The following is a 26908-nucleotide window of genomic DNA, read 5'->3' on the forward strand; positions in this document are numbered from 1 at the left end:
GAGATGAGCTCTCATACTCTCATATTAAGACTAGTCCTCTTACATAAGAAAGTTCGTTTCCTCTCCTTGTTCATCACCGTGTGAGGACACAGGGAGGAGTTCATCTCAAACCAGGAAGAAATCCATATTTAACTCTGACCAGATTGTCACTTTGAACCCTCCCACCTTCCAGGACTAGAGAAAGTTCGTTTCCTCTCCTTGTTCATCACCATGTGAGGACACAGGGAGGAGTTCATCTCAAACCAGGAAGAAATCCGTATTTAACTCTGACCAGATTGTCACTTTGAACCCTCCCACCTTCCAGGACTATGAGAAATAACTGTTGTTTAGGACACTCGTCTATGGTAATTTTTATTATAGCATCTCAAACTGACTGAGACAAAGGTTCCAAAAATATTAATTCAAAGAACAAATGCAAGTGACTGACAGAATGTCCCATCAGGCAGCAGTTCTTAACGTCACTGGTGGGAGCAGCTAAGCATTATTGCTTTCATGACACTAATCAAGAGACGAATGTTAAACTGACAAAAGGAAACATAACTTGAATGATGTATGAAAAGACCTATTATTAAAGTTAAGAAGGAAACAGCAGAAAGAAAAGAGGGTTGAAAATGAAACAAATTTTTGTGTTTGTTCAGGAGGACCCGAAGACACAAACAGAGAAGAAATTGATGATGCGCAGGGTGGCAGAGGAAGGAGAGAGAAAGGATGAATGCTCACTGCTCCCCTCTCATACAGCTAGTGATGATCTAGGCAAATTGTGACCCCGTCAAGGGAAAGATGCAAGATAGCAACTGTTGAAAAAGTCATGTGTTTTAAAGATAGAGGATGGTTGGGGACCAAATGCTTTCCGCCATTGCTCCCCTGTCTTTTTCCATTCTGTGAAGCATATAATATTCTGATAAAAATAAAGTACAGTGAAAAATGTACAAGCGCACAGAAAATAATGAATAATGGAAATAATAAATGAAATCCTATTATTAATTATCATTAATCTGAGCAAACTGTTACCAAATGGATTTGTTCAATGAACACAGAAATAGAAGATTTTTATAAGGACATAGTGTCACTTAAACAAACACTTTATAAGGATATAGTGTCACTTAAACAAGCTACTATTGTAAGGAAAATTTATATCATACCTTAGTCAAGACAGTAAAAAACATTGAAATCATTCCCAGGATTTTTATTCATACTTTGAGGTCTACTAAAAATAAATTGAACTGCCATTTATTCTAACCCTTCCCTGCTTCTTGAGCCCCATAGCTGGCAGAGGAATACTGTCTGAGTGCCACAGAAATACCCTGTGTAACATCTGCTTTTATGTGCTCTGTGGATCAGCAGTCCACACCTACTAAGGAAAATACCCTTAGACACCCACAAAGCAGACACGAAATCTCTGTGGTGCTGGCCTTCCAGACTTCCATAGAGATGCCCATACTGTGAGGACTTTGGCCACTGAAGCAGGCACCTGTGTCAACTTCCCCTGAGGAAATCATAGCACCTGCCTTACTGGTTCTTTCCTGGCCTTGCTGACAACACAGGGTCACTGGGAATAATGCAGGCTCTCTGTCTAGTCACATACTCTCTCTGTGTTCTGCCTGTAGGTCCAGAGAGAGAAACACTGCCATCCCCTCCATGCAAAGGCTAGACCTAGGTTTCAGTGCGTTATGAACGAAGGGCTGTCCCGGAATGCCTGTGCTTTCTGGTCTGCAGAAAGCCAACTATTCTTTTGCCTGTGAAACTGTTTTACATTAATCTCTTATTTCACTAAGTTTTACCTTTTCCTTGGAGGCCCAACTTCTTCTTATTTATGTGCTTTTATATACAACTTCACACTTCACCACATTTCCAATTTTCATAAATTTCCTATCAGTGTTCAAAAGAATCATCATTGTCTATTAGCAGCTTAGGTATCCTCTGCATCAAAAAAACTACAAGGTTGATTTTTTTGTATCATTTCAATGACTGACCACATCAAGTATTTATGTCATCTATGTTGATCATAATGCCTGTGTTCTAGATACATAGCACATGTCATACACTATTAGATCTGAATGGCTTGATGCTAGAATTTTGTCTTATCATTAAAAGTAGCTCTTAGCTCAGTGCAAATATTTAGTAGCAGTGAGTGAATCACTGCCTTCTATTTTATGTTTCTGGAGCTAAAAGACAAATAAATCCGTGTGTGTGTGTGTGTGTGTGTGTGTGTGTGTGTGTGTGTGTGTTTGGTTAATTTCTCCATCCATTTCCAAGTTAAAAGCACAGTTTTAAAAACCAAATAGACATGAACCTTTTTGAGTTAGCAGACAAAGTATGGCTCTGCCTTTGGGGAGGACAGATATCTCCTACCTTCACGTACACACAGTGGTGTGAATCAACAGTGTTCTTGTCAAAAGTCACATGAATTTCATTTCAACACATTTATATCCCTAGACATGCTCTGGGAAGTTCTATACGCATTGTGTTTTGTTCAGCCTGATCCTGTAGGTTTCAGCTCCTTATAGGCATGAGGTAAAAACGCATCACATTGAGCTACAAAGCCCGGCCAGTTTTCACAATGCCTCTTTCATCAAGATGCTCTGAGTTCCATCTCCCTGATCACTCATCTGACCCAGTAACTCTATATTCATCTCATCTGAATGGGGAAAATCTGTTAATGTTTTATACTCTAAGTGTTCTAAATGCACCTGTTTTTTACTATATCTCACACAAATGCCAGGTATTTTCACAGTGAAGGCAGAAAGTGTCTTATCGAGAACCTTGGAAGGCTTTGAACTGTGTGTTTTTAAGCTTTGTTATTGTTATTATTTTTGACATTGCCAACTAGAAAAAAATTTATTGAATAGCGGAACAAAACCAAACAAAACCCTGATATATACAGGGAAGCCCTTCCTTACACTTCTGTTGTACTCTGGCTGGTTTCCATTTTCTGATACAATCAGTTCTACTACTCACACAATGGTAATGTTCTCACCTGCGCAACTGCACGCAAACCAAAATGCAGACCCAGGGACTTGAGAAGCTGGAGGAACTCTATGTCTCTTAGAGGGGGCAGGTAGAGATAAAAACACATTATTTTACATGTTATTCACTCCACAGAAACATGTTTCCTTCTCTCTACAGTACTCCTTGGGAAGCTCTGCTCTTCCTGTCTCTATCCCTTTACTCCACCCCTAGTAGTTCATAAGTGACAGGCAATCCTAGCTCCACTGATAGCTTTCACATGAAAAAGGATCACGAGTACATGTATTTCTGGAAAGGGCAGAGCAAGATGTACTTTCTATCCCATTTGGTGCTCCACTGGGATATTATTTTCTTATTTTAATTACTTTGATTAACCTCAAAATTTTTAATTAAGTAAATTGACTAAAGTCAATGTTGACTGCTCATATTTAGCAGGGCAGCTTAGAGACACATGGTAAGAAGGAAGACCTTGCTGTTAACTCTACAACTTCATTAACAGAGCATAAAGTAATTAGCATTAGCAATGTTTTTATATATTTGTGTATATTATGTGAAAAAAGGGTCAAAATGATTTTGGAGGCTGATAAACTGTAGTAAAACTGGAGGATATTCATTGAAATAGTGTTTTATAGTCTCACATATGCAAATCCTCAAACAAACGCATATTACTTTTTGAATTGTTCTTTGAATTGTAAACTTTGAGTAATATGATGTATTTTAATCACTAGCATTTTATTTTTACTTGAGACAAAATTTTATTTCTACAACATCAAGTCCCAAAATAAGCACCATTAGTAGTTTGAAAAACATTTTTCCAAATTATCTTTTTTTATTGTTCAGGTATATACATATGTGTATATTTGTATACAAAATGAAAATGCTAAGTATTGTGCATTTGTTATATATATATTGTTTTGCAAACTTTCTTTACATCTAAAATGCATGTGAATTTTACTGGGGTTGGCAAATATACACCTTGCATTGCCTTTATTAATGGCTGCCAAGAACTTACAAATGTACCCTAACCATAGTAAGCAAATCCTTTGTTTAGGCTGCTTAAGTATGGATGATATTTATAAACTTTAAACATTTATGAAAATACAGTGAACCTAAAGTATAAACACCTGTATATACCAATTTACTTTGTTGGGGCAAATTTCTAAATGAGAAGTTATTGAGTTAAAAAGGATGAATTTTCAAAAAACTTCTAGTGTCCTTTGTCAGGTGGCCCAGCATAAATTTGATTTTCCAGTCACCTGTCTACAAATGGGTTTATCTCCTTTGACTTATGACCATATTAGGTCCTATCTTTGTCACATTTCACACTTTTTGCTTTCTTTTTCGTTATTTACCTTTAAAAAACTATTTCTATTGATTTTTTTGTATTTCATACAGAACATCCCAAACAATCTTAATCATCTTTATACCCACATCCCAAATGGCACCCTCCTATAGCCCCTACCCCACTGAAGCCCATATACTCTGTCATCCCTGTTACGGCCCACTGTGTTGTCAGTACCTCCAACCATTCCCCAGTGCAAATCCATCCACTGAGTTTAGTCAGCCTATCTAGAGTCCCTTGTTTTAGGAAGTTCATCTCTTCTTCATCTAGCAGCAATCAGTTGCCAACATTCCTTTCAATAAGATTGGGGTATGCTGCTCATTTTCCAAGTTCTATGCTGGGTTACTGTCTGTCTGAGTTTGCATGGGACTTGTGTATGCTGACACCTTTGCCATAGAATCATATGAGCAGGTTCCCAGGAGCTTGTAGGACTCTGTTTCCACATGTTCATACCCATCCTCCCTGGTTCTTACAATCTCTCTCCTCCCTCTTCTGCAATGGTCCCTGAGTCTTGGGTGGATGAAATTTAATAAAGAGGTCCTGTCCAAGGACCATTATTTAGCAGACTCTCGATTTCTACACATTGGCCATTTGTGACCTTTTGTGTTCCTGGCCCTCCGCTGCATGAGGGAGCTTCATTATTGAGAACTGATTCCTTAATTTCCTCTTCCTTATCCCTGAGTCTTAGGTGTAGAAGTTTCATTGCAGATATGTCCCTTTGGCCTGGGCAATTCATAGACAATGTCTGTGTGTTACAAGTTGTGGTACTTGGTATTAGTCTCTGACTGCTGCAAAGTGAGCCTCTTTGATGAGTGGTGACTGGGGTATTTGTCTGTAAATAAAAGGATACATATTTTGCAGATACTAAGAAATCACATTAGTCTAGCAATGTGAGAGTTTTGGGGTTTTCTCTAAGATCTATGCCCACTCCAGCCATGTGTATTAGATTATGTTACAACACCACACTTGAGTTTCCTCCCACTGAGTGGGCTTTTAGTCAAACTAGGTAGCTGTTTATTGCCCCTAAGACAAAAGTGCCACTACTGCACCAATGGAGTATGCTGTGCTGGCTGTTGATGTTGTTATTTGGTCTTGAAACTGGTGCTGGATCATCTGTTGATGTTTTCCCTTGGCACTTTCATAGTGTTCTCCAAAGCTATGAGAGCTCACCTTCAGGGGAAGTGGCTTCCAGATCAGTTTTAGCTCTAGTTCTCCAAATCCTGTGTCTGATGTATGTTCTGTCTTCAGCAGTAGGGTCTTTCCTTCAAGTTCTGGGAGCCCATCAAGAGCTGTGGCAATAGCCTGAGTTGTTTTGGGAGTCTCTTGGACTACCCTGGTCAATAACTCAAAGGAAGGTATCATCTGTCTGGCACTTTTTCTTGTGATGTAGCCTTTACATGGCTATACACATGGACTCTTAAAGAAATATACTGATCATTTTAATCTTTGGTTATACTTTCCTTTGGGGTGTTTAAGACCACACAGTTGGCCCAAATAAACCAACTTATTTTTATCCTTAAGGTTGTTTGAGGATCTGTTCCTCTGGGCTCACATGGGCTTGGGGGGCACCCCTGGCTCCTTTCTTTAAGCCCCTGGCTCCTTTCTTTCACTAGTTCCATCTATGTGAAGAGAAGTCAAAGGTCCTACTCAACCACGGCTGGCTTCACTTGGAAGCATGGAGGAAATGTGTGGGTCACCTGTCCTCTTGTTCAGGGAGGCCATGGAGACCCCACCAGATGGACTTGAACCAGTATCCAGTCTACAAATGGGAGGGTCAAAACAGTGGAAACATCACAAGCATTTTTAAGTTAATGTTATAGCTTCATTCTGTTGCTGTAATAAAAACTCTCACCAAAACCAACTTAGGGACTGAAAGAGCTTCCAGGCCCAAGATGATCATTGAAGGAAATCAAGGTAAGAGTTCAAGCAAGAACTTGAAGCAGAAACCATGGAGAAGTGTTTCTTGCAGGTTGGCTTACAGGCTCATGCTTAGATAACTTTCTTATACAGCCCAGGACCACCTGCCCAGGAAATGGTATCACCCATAGTGGGCTGGGTCCTCCTATATCAGTTGGCATCAAGACAGTTCTCTACGGACATTCCCACAGGTCAATCTGATCTGCACAATCCCTCAATGAGACTGCCTTCTCAGGTAACTCTAAGTTGTGTCAAGTTGACAGTTAAAGCTAACTAGGACAGTTAACATTTGAAAAAACTCATATGTCTAGACACCTTTATAATAGGGTGCTATTCAAAGTAATTATGAAAATGCTGCTTGACCTTAACTTTTCCTGTCCTGATAGACCTTTAACATGTGATGGTAATTTGTATATGTGAGTCTCAAGAAATGAAAAAAATTTACATTTACATCAAGTGGATATTTTCTCCCATAATTAAGAGCTGAATGCTTATGGGAGAGAGATTAGACTTCAAGCATGCTAAATTTTCTCTTCATAATTGCAAATATGCACATCAGGTTGGGTCTGCCCTGTTCTTGAGCTGTATCTCTTTTTATTTTTATATTCATCCTAAGGTTTCAGGAGCGTTTTTATAAGGTTGAAAATTTAGACCAGACAAGTGAAGATTACCAAGGTTGTAATCCTTCTTAGAATAAAGAAGTCCCATCCTTACACAATACTATTACACTGAAACTCTTAGATTTCATCATAGGATTCAATCTTAAGATTATCACTCAAATTGGGTGACATGAGTTTTACAGTTCAAATTTGTCTATAATCTCATTAATTCATGGATCGATTCTGTCCGAATGTTGCTGTGACTATCATGTAACATATAATTGATTATGAGTTGTTCCCCAGTATACAAATGCTGTGAAGTTGGTGCTGAGCAGAAATGACATGTGTGAGTTAACAGGAGTAGGCCATAGTTACAAACCACTCTGTGATCACACCTTTTGCTAAAATCTATCACGGTAGACACACATTTTCATAAAGTAAAGGATAAATACCAGCTTCTCTGGATCTTTTGCCACTCATAAGTAACCCTTGTAAAATCCCGTGACTCCTCTACATAGTTCTCATTCATTTCTGAATTCCAGAGATGTTTATAGGGCTCTGGCAACAGGCCAGCCACAGTGTTAAAGAGCAGGGCTGAACAGTAAAGAACACTGAGCCCCAGCTCTCTAGAAGTCACACACAGGAGGAGACAGAGGCAAGGACTTCCTGGATATGCTTGATCTCCAATCACTGAGACCTTTGATCTCATTTTCAGAACCACCAGCTCATCAGACACTCAGACGCCAGCAGTGGGCAGCATCTGGCCAGGCTTCCTTCTTCCTGCCATAGGCAGTTTATTTCCCTTAGCTGAGCTTCTGTGATTTCCCTCACATAGAACCAACGTGCCTTCTGTGAAAGTGTGGAAGGGCAGCCCTTTTGTGGTGCTTAGAGTCAAGCTATTCAAGTGTTTGAGTCACCTGGCCCATGGTAGGAATTCAGTAGACTGAATTAGGCAGATGTGCAAATGTATTTTCTTACAGGGTGGGGAAGGGTAAGGGTTTAGTGAGGAGGGCTGGGCATGATGCTGCATTTCTTCTGCAAATGCAAAAATTTCTGCATCTTTTTGAACATTAGCTTCATTCTCTCCTGTTCTTCCTACCTAACTGTGGCACTCTGATTTTATATACTTTAGAGAACTGAGAACAGAAAGGAGGGTTTCATTTTCCCAGGTTGAAAATTCCTATTTCCAAGGGAAAGGCTAAATACTGAGCTGATGTCAATAGAGTAAAGCTTCTATCATCACACAGCATTGGTAACTCACCATTCCCGTGTGGGGGTGGAGTCTCTATGGGTGGGACAGTCACCCCATCCCTGAACATATCATAGGCCTATATAGCTTCTCTTTCCTATCTGAACACAGGCAGGAGATATAGCTAGAGACAAAATTCTCCCACTGTTTTCTAGTCAATTACGTTTTTCTTATCATCACTTAAAACACTTCTTGATACTTTTTGAAATCTGTATCCTAGCTCCTATGTCAATATATTCTATCTGCATTCCTTCTTAGATCTCCATTGCAGAGACTGTAACACGTAACTGTATACTATGTGAGGGCATAGATTAGTCCAACCAAAATCCCTACAGAATTACTCACTCATGGCAAGAAAGATCTGGGAATCTAAACAGCAGTGAAACACAACCTTTCAAAGTGCAGACCCTGGTTCTAGGCTGAAATAATTTCAGTAAGATTTGAGAAGATTCAAAAACATTAGAGGTCACCTTTAGAAAACATGTTTGATTATTTAAACACATTTTATATTGGTGGACATTATTTACTTTTGTTCATTAATACACATATTATACCTGCACTCCTGGCACATATTATAAATATGCTAATCTTTGAAATATATACTTTAATCTTTTGAAGACTGACTAACAAGAAAAATGGGCTAGCAAGATGGTTCAGTGGTTAAGAGCACTTTACTGCTCTTACAGAGGATTGGAGTTTGGTTGCCAGCACTCAAATAAGGCAGCTCACAACTACCTCCAACTCCTGCTTTAGGGGATCTGACTCACTGTTCTGGTCTTCACAGACTCCTGCACACATGTGTGCATGTACACACTCATAAGCATGCATACACACACACACACAGAAAAATAAAATAAAAAGTGAAAAGATTGTTTTAAAAGAATATAACTCCCTTTTATTCTAATACAAACCAAGGCTTATCAGTTGCTTGATAAACACTTTCTTTTTTAATTGAATTTTTGTGTATTTCGTACAGAACATCTCAATCAATCTTAATCATCTTCATACCTCCTTCCCCACAGGCACCCTTCCATAGCACCCCCACTGGAATTCATACATTCTGTCATTTGTCTTAAGGCCTATTATGTCAAGTTAGTGTCTCCAGATGTCCCTCAGTGCAAGTTCAACTACTGAGGTCTAGTCAACCTATCTAGAGTCTCTTGCTTTAGGAAAATCAGTTCTTACTCACCCAGCAGTAATGTGTGGTACTGTAAACATAGCCAAATACACATGGCTGAAGAGGTCACAGACCTTGGAGAAAACCCCCAAACTGTCACATCCCTAGAGTAATGTAATTTCTTACTATGCATAAAATATATATCCTTATATTGATAAACACTTTACTGAAAATATTCAACCATATTGCCTGCCCTTTCAGTAGAAGGCTGACGGTACCTTTTGGCTATTACTTGTCCCACATGACTCTTGACACAGAAGATCTTCCGTGTCTGAATGCCCACTCCACATGTTGCTTCTCCATTCCAACCAATGGTTGCATTAAGAGAAGTCATGAGTGTGTTTTCAGAACAGGGCCCCCAAGGTGATGTCTCCCAGTAGAGCTGTGTACAGGAATGGTCGTTGCATAACCGGTACTCTTGGAGTGCCTGACTAGGAGGACAAGGTTTTCCACCTGCAAAAATTAGAAATTACAAAGAAAATATAAATTTATGCTTTTCTTGTTCTTGTGCTTTTCCCCTATGACCCAAAGACCTGAGCTACAGAATCCTTCCCCCATGACCTGGATACCTGAGCTACTGAGCCCTTCTGACTCTAAGATCAAGAATTTATGTCCTGAGCCACAACCTGAGGATAATGTTGTATTCTTTTCTTCTAATTAATAGGCAGCAGTCCACATTCAATAGATTATAAAATTAATTGAGTCTATCATCCACTCATGAGGTATTCATCTCTGAGATGAACTCCAAAGAAACCTGCTTTCCTTTTAATATTATTATTAATCTGTGAGAGAGAAAATCTCATGACCTTGGATTGATATTATCTCAAACATACATATTATATGTAGTTTCTCTTTCCTAAGAAGAGATATTTTTCCCAGAGTGACATTTTAAAGTACTCATCAAGCATTTTACTGTGACTCAAGAAATCCAGAAGCATGCTTTAAAATCTGGCAGGAGAAAGCTCATCCTAAGCTCTAAAATAGTTCCGACAACCCGCTATGCACTGGCAGGGAGACCAGGCAGATGTTCACCCTTATTCTCTTGGGTGAATCAGATAATCAAACTTCATTACTGTCTATTCTTTTACATTTTTATAGCAATGTAAAAAGTAGTGTTTGTCTGAAAAGTATTGATCTTTTGCTACTCATCGACACCATAATATTTTAATCGGTGAGTCAAATATCCAAGATTTGTAAACTTGGTTTTGTTATTTGATATTTTTATTCTAATTAAACACTAATGACTTTCTTCCTCCTGGAAATATGAAAGATGGGAGAATTCTAAAAGTAGTTGCAGTTAAAGAGCAGGAAAATCTTCCTTTACCATGACCCTGTCCCTATTTCTCAGGATCACAGTGCAGAAATCTTGTTTAAGAAGTTTTTCCCAGCTGGGGTCCCACTGTCCTGCTGTTCTAATGGAGCCGAAGGCAGAGGAAACAGAGAGGACATGAAAGTAAAGACATGTATATCTGGGGACAGAGTCCATCCTGGAAATGAGGGGAGCAGCTGCTACTTTAATTTGTTCTGAAGTCACTGTTCATATCCCACATACCTTTTACCTTCTTCAAAACCATTTTCATGGCTTTCATGTTCCCTCCCTGCCCCCTGGCACTCAGTGTTCTGAAAGAGGAAATCAGGACACAGATCAGGTGCCTTACCAATGTTATTCTCAGTTCTCTGTGGAAAAGGAAGGTCTCCTAGTGCCTACTTTGGAACTCCTTTTTTACTTGACATGTCCAATTATGCTCCCAATTGTTCAAGGTATCTGAACCTGGATGTCTGTGGAACAACCTTTGCTTCCTTCTCTAAGAACTATGGAAAAAAAGCAGCATCTAATTCGTTAGACTGGGCTCCAGGTAAAGCATGAACTAAGGTTGTTTATGTGAAGAGGCAAACACAGCACAGATGATATAGAGGACTAACAGAAGGAAAGCCCACATGAAATGGTCAATGTGAATTTAGGGACTAGAGATTACCTATGTGAAGCTACTTTCATGATAAAAATGTCTCAGTTACATATCCAAAAATAGTAATAATTGAGGTATTGAATCTGTTACTTACCTTCTCCAGCCAAGGCCAGGATAGATCTTGACCTGGTCTGTTTCCCATCTGAGTTTTTATTTGAACAGGACTGGGAGCAGGCTGACCACACTGTCCACTCGCTAACCACACAGTCCATTCGGCATGGAATTTCACAAGCCATCCTTTCAGGAGGAGGTGGCACTGGGCAGAGACTCCCTGATACTTCATCTCCTGTAACACACCAGTTAGAGACAGTTGCTGATTTAATGAACACTCAGGATCATGGCTTTCTCTATTATTTCAGTTTATCTTGGATGCCTTCATCTGGTGTCTAAACCAATGAAACACAATATGGCAGTATCATCAGCTATCCATAATGTTTATGTCAAGGAAAACTGCCTACAGGTGATGTGGTATTTAGAAAGGTAGATAATGTGGCAAAATTCTCATTTGTCATCCTTCATAGGGAAAAAGTGAGTTTCTTCTAGAAACAATTTAGCCATGGATGGCTGGAGTTAACTATGATTGACATGTTAATGACAGCCATATGGAACGAGTGCTCACTTATCTTCAAAGTGGAGGTCAGGATGGTCGGAACACCACAATTTATGCTGGCTATCATAATCTACCCTATAAAGATGAATCTCATCATCCTAATTTTCTTCTGACCATTTTTACCTCTAAAGACATAATATTTAACATGATTATCATTTGATTTTGGAAACTAAAATGGAATGAGCCTGTGGCTGAAATTACATAATGTGTCAACAAAAGTTGAAAGCAGTTTCTCCCTAATACATTTGATAATCCTCCTTAAATAATCTAATTAATTTCTAAGCCACATAATAACTGTACTAAAAAACATGACACAAAACACACCAAATATCAAAGATTACAACTTTTGTTATTGACACAGTGCCTTTGTCTTTCTAAAAATAATGTTCATAATCCTTTGATATCATATCCTGCTATAGAGTTTTTCAGAAGCTTTAAAATAAGGTGGGCTAGCATTTAACAATGAACAGCTGTTAAGACTAATGGGATTACATTTAAGTTTTTTTCCATATCTCAAAAGATAACAGTAGTTTCTAGGGGAAAAAAAAACCTTTCAGGTTATTTATTCATCATGATGACAAATTCCTTAGAGATAATAATTCAATTCTATTTGCCCCCTCCATTCACAGTCTCCTTATAAAAACAGAGGACACAAAGAATAGAGACACCATTTATTATTTGAAATAGCATCAAATGTGGAATGGCAGGTAGCTCTAGGAGATAGGCAGTTTTGTCTGAGTGACTTTACAGCTTGGAATTCTCCTGTCAGATAGTAGAACACAAACAACAACTGCCAAGGGGGTGTCTATTGAGAGCCTCCTTGCTGCTGCATTTGTGTTTTGCATATTTTCTATAGGCTTAGCGTATGTTAATACATCCCTGGAAGAAACTCATGGGGGCCAGCAGGATCTGTCTTAGCTCACAGACAAGGATTCAGAGGGTTAGAGAGGAAAACTGGCTCATGGTTACCCAAGGCAAAGTTGGGAATCACATCTAAATCCTTTAATTCCCGAACTTCCATTTTCCCATTATCTATGCTTTGTCTAATTCCAAGGAGATGGATATTCTTTTTCTGAGGAAGTAAATAAAACAAGCTGACAGTCGGAGAGTCTGCCTGAAGGAGAAGACAGTGCGTGGTGAATATCTGCATTTGTATTTGTAAATGAGGCCAGGCTTATTGCCCTTGAGGTACAAATAAATTTTTTCAAGCATATTATGAGAAGTAATAGAGATTCCAACAGATAATCAAGCTGAAAGATCAGTTTCAATCATTCTTCTTTCTGTCTCAATCTATTTCTCAGGTTGAGTCCACACTGTGTATTCGCCCCCTCCACACACACAGGAAGTCAGCTAGGGGCTTCTAATTCCCATATGCAGAAGCCAGCAGGCCAGGAAAAAATACCCAACCTACATCTAATCAAAATTTAATTCCCATGCTTGTGAATATGATTAGCATAATTTTAACATAAAACATTCTGAAGCAATGGTTTGCAAAGCTCATTTCCAGGATAAGAGATAATCATAAGAATTTTATTTTAAAAAAGTATGTTGGGGTGGTGCATTGAGAAAGACAAAGTTAAACATGGAAAACTCATCTCTGAAAATGTGAGTAAACAGCAGATATTTCCCAGGAATCAAATGCGAGATGGTGTTTTTTCACCTTAGTTCATCACCAGCCATCCTTATTTTATTTAATTATTTTATTATCTTATTTTAATGTTTTCAGGAACAGCTTGCTAAAAGAAATGGCATCTTTATAAGTTTGCTTTAACAAAATCTTTTTTATTTTTACTTTATTTTTAATTTTTTACACAAATAATTTATTGTGAATTTCATGCATATAAGGTGTTTTGATCAAATCCATGCCCACTCCCTCCCCTACAACTCCTCCCATATATCCCCATCACTTTTTTCTGATAACTTCATGTACTCTTTCTTCTTTGATTTATTTATTTATTTTGGGGCTTTTGGCTACTCTACCATCCCCATTCTGAAGAGGTAACCCTAAAATCTTTTAAGGATTAGATAAAAGCTCCGAAATATTTTCAACATTTTTGGCCTTTGGAGTGGAGTATGTTGCTAAGAGGCCCAAGGACATTGTGAGTTTTAGCCAAGAAACTGGCTACTTTTCTTTGGGGTCTTTTTATCCTAACTGCCTAGCCAATTCCTACCTTCTATTCTGATCACACCATCCTCTGAAGAGGTTACAGCCAAGAAACTGGCTATTTTTCTTTGGGGTCTTTTTACCCTAACTGCCTAGCCATTTCCTAACTTCTATTCTTATCACACCATCCACTAAAGAGATTACCCAATTTGTGGATAGGGAATTGGGTCTCAGATCTCACTGGCTTCTTCCATGCTGAACAGGGACACAAGGGGAGGCAATTGGAGTACCCTTTAGTGGGTCTATCTAAAAGACTCCCAAATCATATAACTCTTATCTCTAGGGGGAAAAGAAGGTCCTTGAATCGTGAATAGGAGATGTGAAGGAGAAGTAAAGGTGAGAGTAATTAGCATTAGAAGTTCTAGACAGGGAACTAGAAAAAAGTCAGAACAGGGCAATTTTCAAATGTTCACATGCGAGTCCATTGGAATTTCTTGAGGGCTTCCAAAAGCATCCCTCTATTGGGATCCTCCTCATTTTTCTTTTGTCTTCCAAGGATGGATTCTAGAGTGATGGATTCAGGATTTGCTTTCAGGTATTTTGATAGCTGATAGAGTGGTTAGAGATAGTGTCAGTTCCCTCTCAAAGGCTTCGAGATAACTGATGGATTGCTAAGGTGTATGTATGGCCTGAGGGTATGCCCACTGGAAAGCCTTTACCCACCATGGGTCATGGCTTTAAGAAAATCTTACTTCAAAAATTATAAAATGTATAGTGAATATAATGGAATAAAAACACATGAGATCAATATTATGTACCACCCTAGAGCTTGTATTAATAAAGCTACACACATAACAAAATTAAACCAAGTCCAGAAGTAAATGGAAAATTGTGAATGTATGATACAGTCAGAAAATATTGCCATGATTCATGACGGAGATTCTGCTGGGGTTATTTAATGTCATGATGTGCTTTTCAAGGAGGCAGAGGAAGGCCGAGATCATTGACACTTAGGGGAGGGTGCCTCAGGCAAAGGAACTATTCAAAAAAGGAGAGGGATAGGAACATAAAGATATCTTCATAGATAATGCTGACCATCCATGGAAAGAGAAGAATTTCCATGTTGGAAGTTATTTGACATTACATCCTGGGAACAAGTTTTGCTTCACCTGCCTTCTTTAAGTTCCCAGTCCCTCTACCTTCTCATTACCCAGATTTGACCCTCTCCCCAGGCATCACACACTCAGGCTCTCAGCATTTGCTTCCGGTTCTAAAGTACTTTCTAAAACCAAAGTTTTCTTATGAAGTGATACACCTATTAACCAGTGCAGTTAAATGTCAATGTGCCCACCAATATTCTGATAGCTTGCCTGTAGAGAGTAATGTAAGTATGTGAGCAAACAGATCAGAGCTGCCTTAGGGAAGCCAAACTGATAGTCATAAGCAGATCCTGTAATTCTCATGTGTCCTATTGTATAAGAAACCTTGCTATAGAAAAGTTGCATAGAGAATTCTAGCAGCAATGTGTCCTAGCTAGTCACAGGTAAGTGTTGCAAAGAGGATCTTAGCCACCAGCATTTACCGTCTTAAGGAGACCACTTAACTTCCTTTACTGTCTGTGATCTCATTATGGTAATAATGACATGAGAACATTCACCTTTCAGAGAAAGTCTAAGGATGAGGGATTACTTACAGCACACATAAAAAGTAATCTAACCCATGGAAGGCTCTCAATAAGGAGAAATTTTAAAAGATTTTATTTGCAATGACACACACACACACACACACACACAAACACACACACACCCTGAAGGGCTTTTCATCTGATAAATCTTGGGTTTTATCTTGAAACCATGGAGCACACTAGCTTTATCATTCATATTGGTTACAAGTAACTATCAATCATTTCACACATAGGTTCGCATGAATGATAGAAGATATTTATAACCATCTAGCCCATTTTGTTGATAAGGTAGAATAATCTAGACCTTTCAAAAACTCAATTAAAGCACTTGTGTCTGAAACCCATCCAGGCCTGTCATCCAGGTTGGTGTAATTATGTTTCCATTGCATACAGAAACCCATGGCAGAAGAAACATCTGGACTTTGCCATTTTCTTTCTCTTAGATGGATCAACGAAACCAACTGACTTGAGGCATTTGTGCAAAACACAGCAACACGGGGAGAAAAGCTAAGCCATTAGCTGTGATTATTTACAGGCTCAGATAGTCTAATGTTATAATAAAATAGTGGTAAGTTAGAGTGAGTTTAAATTCATCTTTAAAGAAAAATATAAACTTACTCCCAGCCTTCTCCAGATTCCCTGAAATCAATGTTGAACAAGATTGTGCTGTCACTCTTGAGTAGACTTACTTAATCTAGTGGCATGGGACTCCTATGACCTCATCACTTAGTATTAAAAAAAAAATTCATTATGGTGAAATTCACATTACACAAATTAAGCATTTTAAAATAAACATTTTAGTGTTATTTAGAACACTCACAATTGTATATAACCATCACTTCTACCTAGTTACAATATATGCTCATCCCTCCAATGTTAAGCCCTGCATCCACTAATTTCCCTGTTACTTCTTCCCTCAACTCATGGAAACCATTAATTTACATTCAGTCTTTACTCATTTATCAAGTCTACATATTGCATACACATTCAATCAAGTGATTTGTTACCTTTTGTGTCTGGCTTCTCTCATTAATATGATATCAAGGAGGCTCATCCAGGTTGTAGATTGTTCCAATATTTCATTGCATGTTATGACTAACATTCCGTTATGTATGCAGCAGAATTTCTTTATCTGTTTATCTGGATATTTGGGCAGTTTCCATACTTTGCCTGCTGTGACTAGTGCTGCCGTGAATGTGCATGTCCACACACTTCAGTACTTGTTTCGGTTGGTTTAGGCATCTGCCTAATAATAGAATTCCAGAGTCACATTCTTCACTTGGTTTTGTTTGTCTGTGATTCTGGGGACAGTCCTACAGACAGCCTGATGTTGAGATCCTGACTTCAGTGCAAACTGCTGTTCTGATCCCCTCCTCTAGCTAAAGCCAAAAGCACTTAGACCAGAGAAGCACTCCTGAATATGTTAGTATAGTAAAAACTGCTGATGTTATTAATCTGTTTTTCAGTACTCTACCACCGAGCTACATCACTGATTTGTTTTTAAAAATATTATTTTTATATAGATTATTGCTAACTTGTCTAAGCCGGATTCTAACATGGTATCTTCTTTCCTCTGTCTCTTAAGTAGCTAGGATTACAGATGTACGTAACCACATCTGACCTCAATATTATTTAAGAATGTTTAGTTTTCCATTTCCAACATATATACTGCTTAAAAACAAACTGAAAATAGTTTGTGGCAGGCTCTCTGTGACCACAGATCAAGAAACTATTTTAAACTGAACATTAGTATAGTTACCATACATTGGGCTTCTTCTACCAGACTAATATATTTAAACTATATAGATCCTCTATACAAAACCCTGGGTAATTCAGTAACTTCTAAGGAAATAGAACTTAAGGTGATGAGGAAATGTCCCTTTCTATAACAATGAACGCACAAACAACAAACACAGTTCTCAATTTTTACATTTCCCAAACTAGACTACAAATGCCCTAATGCAATTTTTTTTTTTTAAAAAAAGGAAAACAGAGCCATGGGAAAACTAAAATATAAACACAAATATGCAGTATGATTTGAAACATAGGCATTTGATTATACAAATTAGAAGCTACCTTACTCTTCCAAAAATGATACCCACTGGCCCTTTATTGATATTTCTTCTTGTATACTACTATGCCATCTATGGAAATAATGAAGCCATTATTAAAATACTCTACATATCATAAAATTTTATGTCCTATTTAAGTCTCAGAAATGAATGCCAATAAATGTTAACTAAATGCTTGTAGACAACTGAGCAAGATATCAACAGACCATACAGAATAAATTTAGTGGAATTCATGTGTGTTTAATTAAGATCATAAATCTAAATATGACCTCCTGAAAAGTAAGTAGCCTCTGGCTACTTCTGGACTGGAATCTTAATCAGATAAGGAAATGTTTAAATTTCAACGTAATAAAATATGGTGCCAGAGCTCAGGGCAGATCTTCTCTGCAACAACCTAATACTGCAAGTGTTATGATCACTAATCGTGCTTACTAACTTCACAATTTAAAGCTTCTACATGCATCTACTTTACTTATACAGGAAGAGAAATAAAGAAGCTTGATAGTCATTATAATGTTGATAATAACAACAGTACCAACAGCTCCACTGAGAATAATAATAGCATATAATATTTAGGAACGCTTTCAGGAGGCTAGACTAGCCATTCATGTCACCAGTGGTGTTTTACTGAATATCCCTGTTAATATCATGGGTTTGGTACTATTGCTACCTGAGGCACAGGGAAGGTTAAAAAATTGATTTGTAAAATTATGCATCTCATATCTAAGATCAGCCTGTAATGGATCTGTAAGATGTTCTAGTCTAACACTATCTGTCGTGTTGCCTTCTAGTTCATATCGCAATGTGTTTTTTTTTCCCCCCTTTACATTGTTTTAGAGGATCACAAGCCATGGAAAAGGGAGTCTATAGAACTCATTGTCAGCACACTGGGTAGATGAGCACAGCAGTTAGCCCAACAAGAGAAGTACCTTAATTACCTGGTCAAAGTATCATGGGGTGGACTGGAAAATGACTTAAAAAATAGAAAAGATAAGTCTATGAAGAAGAATGCAAAATGGAAGTGAATGGTAAACAGAGCCCAAAAGGAAAGTCAGCAAAACAATGCAATGCAAAAATGAGAAAACAACACAAAAACCAGAGGAAAATGAAATGAAGATTTAAGAATACTCACAAAACAAAGAGCAAAGAAATTCAAGAGAGTAATAAATCTGAGAGAAACCTCAATAGAAATGCTAAAATAATGGTATTATAGGTTAGAAATAATAATGGATGAACAGAGAATGATATTTTCAATATAAACATGTCCATAACAGCCAGAGTGGCTGGAATTGCATCTCTGAAACAGACAGGCTATTACTTTCAGAAGCCTTTGGATCTGAGCAGATCCCAGCCCCTATTCCTTTGATAAGAACAGCCAACACTTTGATCATGGAGAAAACATCTAGCACTATAATGTAATAGTGTACATGTGTCAATTCAGCTGCTTCTTGAGGCATTAGTAAAAGAAAATACTTGCATGACTCTTAAAAGATGTCAGCTCCCAGTGAATTACATAATCCATGCATTTAAAATTCACTACAGGAGGCCTGGAGAAATGCCTTAGCATTTAAGAACATATACTGCATTAGCATTTAAGAACATATATGGGTGCTCTAGCACCCATATCAGGTGGTTCATAACTACCTGTAACTCTAGCTCTAGGGTATCCATTGCCCTCTTCTGGCCACCACTGGAACTGCACTCAGGTATATATATTCACACATACACATAATTAAAAACAAAAAGTAAATTGTTAAATTTGTAACAGTTCTAGGATATAGTGGCTGTCACTGTGCCCACTTTGCAGATGAAGACCTTCTCTTTCCCCTCCCCTCTTCCTCCTCCTTCACAGTAAGTCTAGTGGAAGGTCAGTCCACTGTGAGCGCTACCACTTGAATACTGTATTTAGTGTGACTCAAGATGTAAAGAGCTTCCAATGCCTGGAAACAGAATCTAGACTCAAGGAGCAAACTACAATTGCTCAGAGAGTCACATGAAATATAACAAAAGGTCTCAGTGCTGAAACGTCTCATTTCCTTTTGTCTAGTAACATATTCTAGGGGGATATAACCATTCTTTTGTATTTGTGTAAAAACACTTGAAAATTACACACTAAGACTTAACTGTAAAAAAACCCCAACTTCCTGTTTTAAATAAAAATTGGTATCACTGAGCTCACAGCCCTCCATGTGGTCAACTAAATGTGGGGCGAGAGGGTATCTGTTCAAATTAACTTAGCACCCTGTGGCAAAACTATATCTTTTTGGAGTTAATGTAGTGTCATTAAAAATAATTCCCTCCTTTCTTTATTCTTTACTTTCCAAATATCAAAGAAATATGTGTGTGTCAATGCTGTACTTCCTTGGGGATTTTGCTGTTCCTCTAGATGAACTATTTCCATCAGCTCATCTTGGCATGTCTTTACCTAGTCTTAGAAGTACACCAATAGCCACTGTCTAGGTTCCTGCCACAGATTCAGATTTTCTGGTCCACATATTTAATACACACTTACACCTGACTGGAAGCAAGTTCCTGCTCTCCAGCTAATCAGCATTTTGCATCCCACATGGGCATACAGAGGTTTGAGAATCACTTCATAGACAGCAAGCCAGCTCAAGCCTATTCTGTGCCTAAGGACTAGATCGCTTTCTCTGCCTTTGCCTACCTTTCCTCTGTGCTAAATCTCCATATTCACATCTCCTCACCATGCATTCCACCTACTGAATAAGAGGGAAGCATTTACTGTCCTCTCCACATCTTCCCACGGTTCCTCCAGGAAACCAGGCAATGTAGGTCCTGGCTTCTTCTAGCATTCTGAGACTTGTGGCCTTCCTCTTAATATTTGGAGGATCTCCAATATGTCTAGTTCCTACATATATGAAAGCCTATTTGGGGGATTATTGTGTGAAATAAGGTTTAAAATTCAATTTTGAGGGCACTGACTAAAAGCCTATTTGTATTCAAATCAAAAATAAATCAACTTGAGCCAGGTATGGTGACATGCCCTGTAACCCCAATACTCAAGAGGTGAAGGCAAAAGAATCTTGAGTTCAAGCTCAGCATGGGCTGCATAAGGAGCTCTAGGCTGGCCTGAGTTACATGGTGAGGTCATGTTTCAAAAAACAAAACAAAACAGAAGTCGCCTGAACTTTTCAAGACAGAGAGGACAGCTTAAGAAGGGAAGGGATATTGTCCAGAAAGCACAGGAAAGCAAAGGTATGTCTCAAAATAGGGTCTCATGCTGGATGATCTCATGCTAAGTTTCTCATCAGCGTTTTACAGAGAAACTGTACAATTTAAGACAAAGGAAAAAGAACAATAAAATAATAAATACATGTCCTCTGTAACATGGTATATGCTTCCTAAAAAAGGGAAATCAGAAATAACTAACTAACTAACTTACTATTCTATTTTATATTTTTGAGACAGGGTCTTCTGTAGCACAGGCTGGCCTCAAACTCATCATGTGGCTGAAGATGAGTTTGGACTACTTATCTTCTGCCTCCACCTCCCAAGTGCTGGGATTATAGGCATGTACCACCATGCCCTGCTAAGTATTTAAATGAGGAGCTTGACATCTGGTCAGAATTGTCTTTTACACATACCAATATGTGACCTTGAACTTGTTAAGCCTCCTTAGGCTCCAAATATGAGCAGTTTGTGTGAGGAAAGGACAGAACTGCCATCCCAGGTTATGCGACCAGGGCTGGTGATAGATCAAAGAAGCTAAATAATACTTAGAAAATTGCAAAGTAGGATTTATATGTAATGCGGCTTTTTATCATGGGTGAAAATGAGAATAAAGGACATTCCAACAGAAGAACGATCCAGATCACATCCTAGTTAGGAAACTATCAGAGGAATTGCAATTATTTTGAAATCAGTTTCATTATTACTCTTTTTGACTTTCTATCTAGCTGGTTAGCATGCTTTGTGGAAAGGATTTAGACCAGCTTGAAAAAGAGGTACACCTTTAGCGAACACTTCAAGTTGCATGCATGTTTTTTTTTTTTAATATTTGAAAAAAACAATGTTTTTAAGTCCGAATGGGCAAGTCAATAGAGTAAACAGTTCAGAGTAAACATGTCGGTAATGAATTAACATTTCTCTCTGCAATTATCCTTCAGGAACACAATTAAATACCTGTATATGGAAAATACACTACAATTTATTTAACTATTTCAGTGCAATTGCACAATGGAGAGGTCTTCAGTTTCTCTAACAGTAACAACGCAAAGAGCATTCTTGACCACACCACTGACAGTTTTTCTCTGAATTCATATCCAGAAATGGAAAAATGAAACAAAGGGTGTGAACTTCACAAATTCTTTAAGAAAATAGTTTCAAGTTTGCTTTTCTCTCTATTATTTATTCATACTCATAACTTTTTACATTTCCATGCAGAAATTCACTCTTTGTGCTGTACAGCTCTGTGTGTATCAGCAAACACACAGCCTGGCATAGCCCTCCCCTAACAAGTTGTAGAGCAATTTTATCCCACAAACAATTTTATCCCACATTTCTAGTGCCACTCCCTTCTCAGTCCTAACCCTTGGCAATAATTGATCTGTTTTCTGTCACTTTAGCTTTTCTTTTTCCCCAAGAATGTCATGTAAATAAAATTATGCAGCCTGCACCCCTGTGGGTCTTACTTCTTTTGCTTAGCAAAATGTATATGGGGTTCATCCACACTGCTGCCTCTATCAATAATTTATTCTGTTTAGCTGCTGAGTGGTCCCGCTTTATGTGGATGTAGCATATTTTGTTTATCCGCTTCCCTGCAGAAAGACATTTGGGTTGTGTCCAGGTTTTTGTGATTATGAATAAAGCTGCTAAACAGGTTTTGGAGTGAATATGTTTTCGTTTCCCTTGGGTAAACAATTGGGGGGAAATGCTGAGTCATAAGTTGATTTATAAGGAATTGACAAACTGCTTCATAGCCTTGTGCCCTTTTGCTTTACCATGAGGAAACTGCAGGAGTTCTAGCCATTCCTAGCCTGTAGCAGCACTTGGTATATAGCCCACTATTTTGTTGTTCATTATTTATTGTCTTCTTAGAGGTGTATAGTGATAGTATACTACTCTGCAATTGTAACTTGCATTTTCCTGGTGACTTGCAGTCTTAAACATTTTTTATGAGCTCATTTTCCATTGGAAATATCTTCTCTGGTGAAGGATCTTTGCAAATCTGGCATATTTTAAAACTATGGTTCTTGTATTTTATTGTTGAGTTTTGAAAGCTCTCTACACAGTCTAGGAATCCTTTGTGACATAGGATTTGCAAATGTATTTTCAAAGACAAAAATTTTTAAGATTTTATTTATTTTTATTTTATGTGTATGAGTGTTTTGCCTGCATGTATGTAAATGTACCACTTTTACCTGGTGCCTGTGGAGGCCAGAAGAGGGTATTGGATTCCCTGGAACCGGAGTTAAAGACTCATGTTAGTGGCCGTGTGGGTGCTTGGACGTGAACCTGAGTCCTTTGGAAGGGCAAGAAGTGCTCTTACCCATGGAGCCATCTCTCCAGCCCCACTGTTAATAGTTCTTCGTTTTCTTTTCCTAATTACATCTTCTGTAAAATAAATTTTGCCGTTGCTAAAATCTAGTTCATCAACTAGAGACTATTTTAGAAAAATAAACTGTCAAGAAGGTATGGGAATACATATAAATATAAATATATTTTGTGTAGTGTCTATGTATGTGTTCATATGTGTGTATTATGTATGCACATGTGTACACATGAGTGTGAGGCCAAATGTCATCTTTGAGTGTCTGTCTTGATCACTCTAAACATTTTATTTTTGTGTCAGCATCTCTGACTGGATCTAAAGATCATGATTTGAGAAGAGCAGGTGACTGGAGAACTCCAGGGACCTTTCTATGTCCATGTCTCCAGCACGAAGATCATACGTGTGTGTGCTACCACACCTAGATTTGCATGTGGGTTCTGGGGATCTGAACTCAGTTTCCTCATGCACCAGACCCAGGAAAATATGTTTTTGCCTCAAATAAAGAACGGAAACTTGAAGAATTTCCCGTTTGGGTGAAAAGGATTCTCCAGTCAGGACTTCTGAATGTGTAACCAACAGTAGCCTTTCACATGTGGTATTAAAGTACAATCCTTCCATTTCAAAAACTTAGCTATACAACTGGGGTCCTGCATCATAACATCCTGAAATCAATGACAATGTAACCAAAATTGCCTCCTATTTACAACAGCATTTACTATGGTGTACCGCTCCGTACAGAGGGCTTGTCTTTACATCAGACCAGCAGAGTGTCAGTTACATAGCAGGTCTCCATGAATTCTGGCCAAAGGAGTAAGTAAGAAGTAAAGGAAAGACATTGGTCTATTTCTAATGTATTCAAAGCACTGTGTTCATATCGACTTTCTTTAGGTTGTTAGTTTCTATTCCCCAAATTAACTGGCAGGCAGTATTGCACAGAGAATTTTGGATTCAGATATCCTCATTTAAAATCCCTACTAGCATGTAAGTTCTCTGTGCCTCGGTGTCTGTCCATGAGGGTACTATGTCACAAAGTGAGCTTGAGACGAGAGTATTTATTACATAATGCTCACACTCATTGGGTAGAATTCAATCAGCTGACATAAATAAGATCCCAAGCAGGAAGCCTGTTGCAACATAATTAATGTAATAATTTGCATGATATAATTGTGTTATAACATATTCAAAGTAACAGAATGTTTTCATTCCCATGATTTTACATTCCCAGACTTCTAGGGAGCCCAAGTTTGAATAAAGAACAGCAAAGCAAATAAGGTTGTATTTTTCTTGAGTTGCTAGTTGCTTTTTTTTCGGTGTGGGGAGTGCTGGGTCACATGCTTGCTGCCTGTCTGCTACGCTGGGAAGTATATTTTCAGTTCTTGTGTTTGGATACCACGCAGTACAGAATGTATGAAGAGTAAGTATAACTCATTGGCATCTTAGAATTCTTCCTGGGAAGAAAGCCATAAGGACAGAGAATGTGAAAGCAGGCAAATTTCCTCCACTTTATAGTTCTTGGAGGATAGCAATGTTTCGTGTTCCCCTTTATAAAGCACTACGGACACGTTTTCCCATATCTTGTCCCCTGGCAACTGTTCCTACTAAATTTTGTAAAACAGGGCAGGGGTCTAATGACTAGTTTTCTACTATATTGAATAATTAAAAATAAAACAAGAAACTGCATTTCTTTACTGAGGGTTCATGTGGTAAATGTAGAATCCTGCTATATAGTTGTTCTAGCTTGACTTCTGTGCTGTTAAAATGCTGAACAAAGTAACTTAGGGGAGGGAAGGGTTTATTTCGGCATATTGGTTACAGTCATCCCTGAGCGGCCAGAACAGGAACTCAGCAGGAACTTGGAAGCAGGCCTATTTGCTGTTCCACACTGCATTACCTCGCTGACAGCAGAAACCATGGAGGGACACTACTCATGCTGTATCCCATGCCCATGCTCAGCTAGCTTTCTTCTACAACCCAGTACCACCAGGATAGTGGGCGGGGCCTTCCTACATCAATTAATATCCAGACAATTCCACAGACAAGTCAACAGGCAGGTATGATCTAGGCAGTTCAATTGAGAGGCTGTCCACTTAGATGACTCAAGGTTTGCCAACTTGACAGTTAAAGGGCAATGATTTTCTCATCAAAATTTTGGGAACTAATTAAGATTTTAAAATAATGATATCATGCTTCTTTTTCCAATTTGTTTTACAAGCTTACTAAGGATATGGGGTCACAGTGTCATAGACTAGAGGATGTATACACTGATGCTCAGCTTATCCCACTATGCATCAGAATTTGAGATTGAAACAGAAAACAGAAAATTAAGGTTTTGAAACTTAGATCATTTATTAGTGAAATGAGACAAATGTGAAAAATAACAGCATCAACTAAGTTAAGCAGAAATCACTAGAAAAGTGGAATGGCAAATGAATAAACACTGAAAATAATAAGACAGTGTCCATTAGAAGTCCGAACACACAGTAAGGAAACAAAGATCTTTTCACCCCAAACCAATGACACAGATGGCAAACAGACTTCTACTGTAAATTGTTAAGTAGTATATGCCTCTAGAATTATTTAAGACTATCATGGTACTATTTAGTATTGAAAGAATTCTAAATCACACTGTACTCATTTGTCTGTTTTCCCTAAACGAATCCATTAATTATTACAATGACTCAATTTTGTACTGACATTTTTCTAGTCAATTTTAAATAATTCAGAGAAAACCCCAAGACCTTAAGTTTAAAATATAAATAAAATACACTAGGAGATAGAAATAAAAGAAATAAACTGAATCAAATATTTCAAAACTCTGAACATCTTTTTCTATCATTGCCAAATTTTATTCAGCACTTCACAATCATGACATTTAATTCAAACAATATGTTGGATGGAAGAAAAGATGATAAACACAGACATCTGCAACCTGTGTTCTCCTTTTTCTTCTATATTGAGACCAGAAAGGAACATGTTCTTCTTTCAAAAATAAATATTATCTTGCATGTCTGTGTTACTTAAGAGGTCAAGTTCTTAATTAATATTATGTTGACAGTTGCTGCCTGCAAGGCAGTTTCATTGAAAGCAATTTAGGAACATTAGACACCTCTGATCATTTATCTTATTCTAACTGGTTCACTGGTTGAAAGAAATAGTTTTCTAATCCTTCTAGATTGTTAAACTGGCACTTATCTTGTTATTTGTACATAGGCATTTAATTCCTGAGACACAGCAAACATCTGACCAAAATGTTAAAGTTATATATGAAATCATTATTGCACTTACTTGTCCAGAAGACATATAAACTTCTGAATGTCCACGGCATAAAACAGAACCAGGCTCATAGTAAGTGTTTAATAAAAACTGAATGGAACTCAGCATCATCAAGCTAAAAGATGATTTAGCATCTGAGACATTGCTGACACGCAGACAGGTAGTCTGAACAAGAAAATCTTAAGTGTCTGTGAATAGACCAACACCAATAGATTTGATCAATGCCTTACAACTACCAGTATTGGTAAAAGCAGTTTTTAAGGCAGGCAGATCTGGGTTTGAACTTTAGCTTGCTCTTACTAATTGCCTCTGGGCAAGTTATTTCTTTTCTCCAAATGCTAGCTTCCTAATTTAAATATGTAAATGTTCCCATATTACTGTTATGTGATGATTAAAGATTAAAGTAACATATGTATTACATGAGTGTTGATGATG

At 38.0% G+C, this 26908-nt stretch overlaps 1 protein-coding gene across 1 annotated transcript in view; it reads right to left on the reverse strand.

The window, feature by feature from the left end:
- The window catches only part of Thsd7b (thrombospondin type 1 domain containing 7B), a 571555-nt gene that overhangs the window by 399829 nt on the left and 144818 nt on the right, over positions 1-26908 (reverse strand). Inside the window, exons 6-7 of the mRNA XM_029563816.1 lie at positions 11313-11504; positions 9470-9704 (exon numbers count right to left, since the gene is read on the reverse strand). Coding sequence (XP_029419676.1) covers positions 9470-9704; positions 11313-11504 — 427 coding nt within the window. The remainder of the gene's footprint in view (positions 1-9469; positions 9705-11312; positions 11505-26908) is intronic.

This window comes from Nannospalax galili, unplaced genomic scaffold, assembly GCF_000622305.1.
Source record: "Nannospalax galili isolate Female #2095 unplaced genomic scaffold, S.galili_v1.0 scaffold135, whole genome shotgun sequence".
Taxonomy (NCBI): Eukaryota; Metazoa; Chordata; class Mammalia; order Rodentia; family Spalacidae; genus Nannospalax; species Nannospalax galili.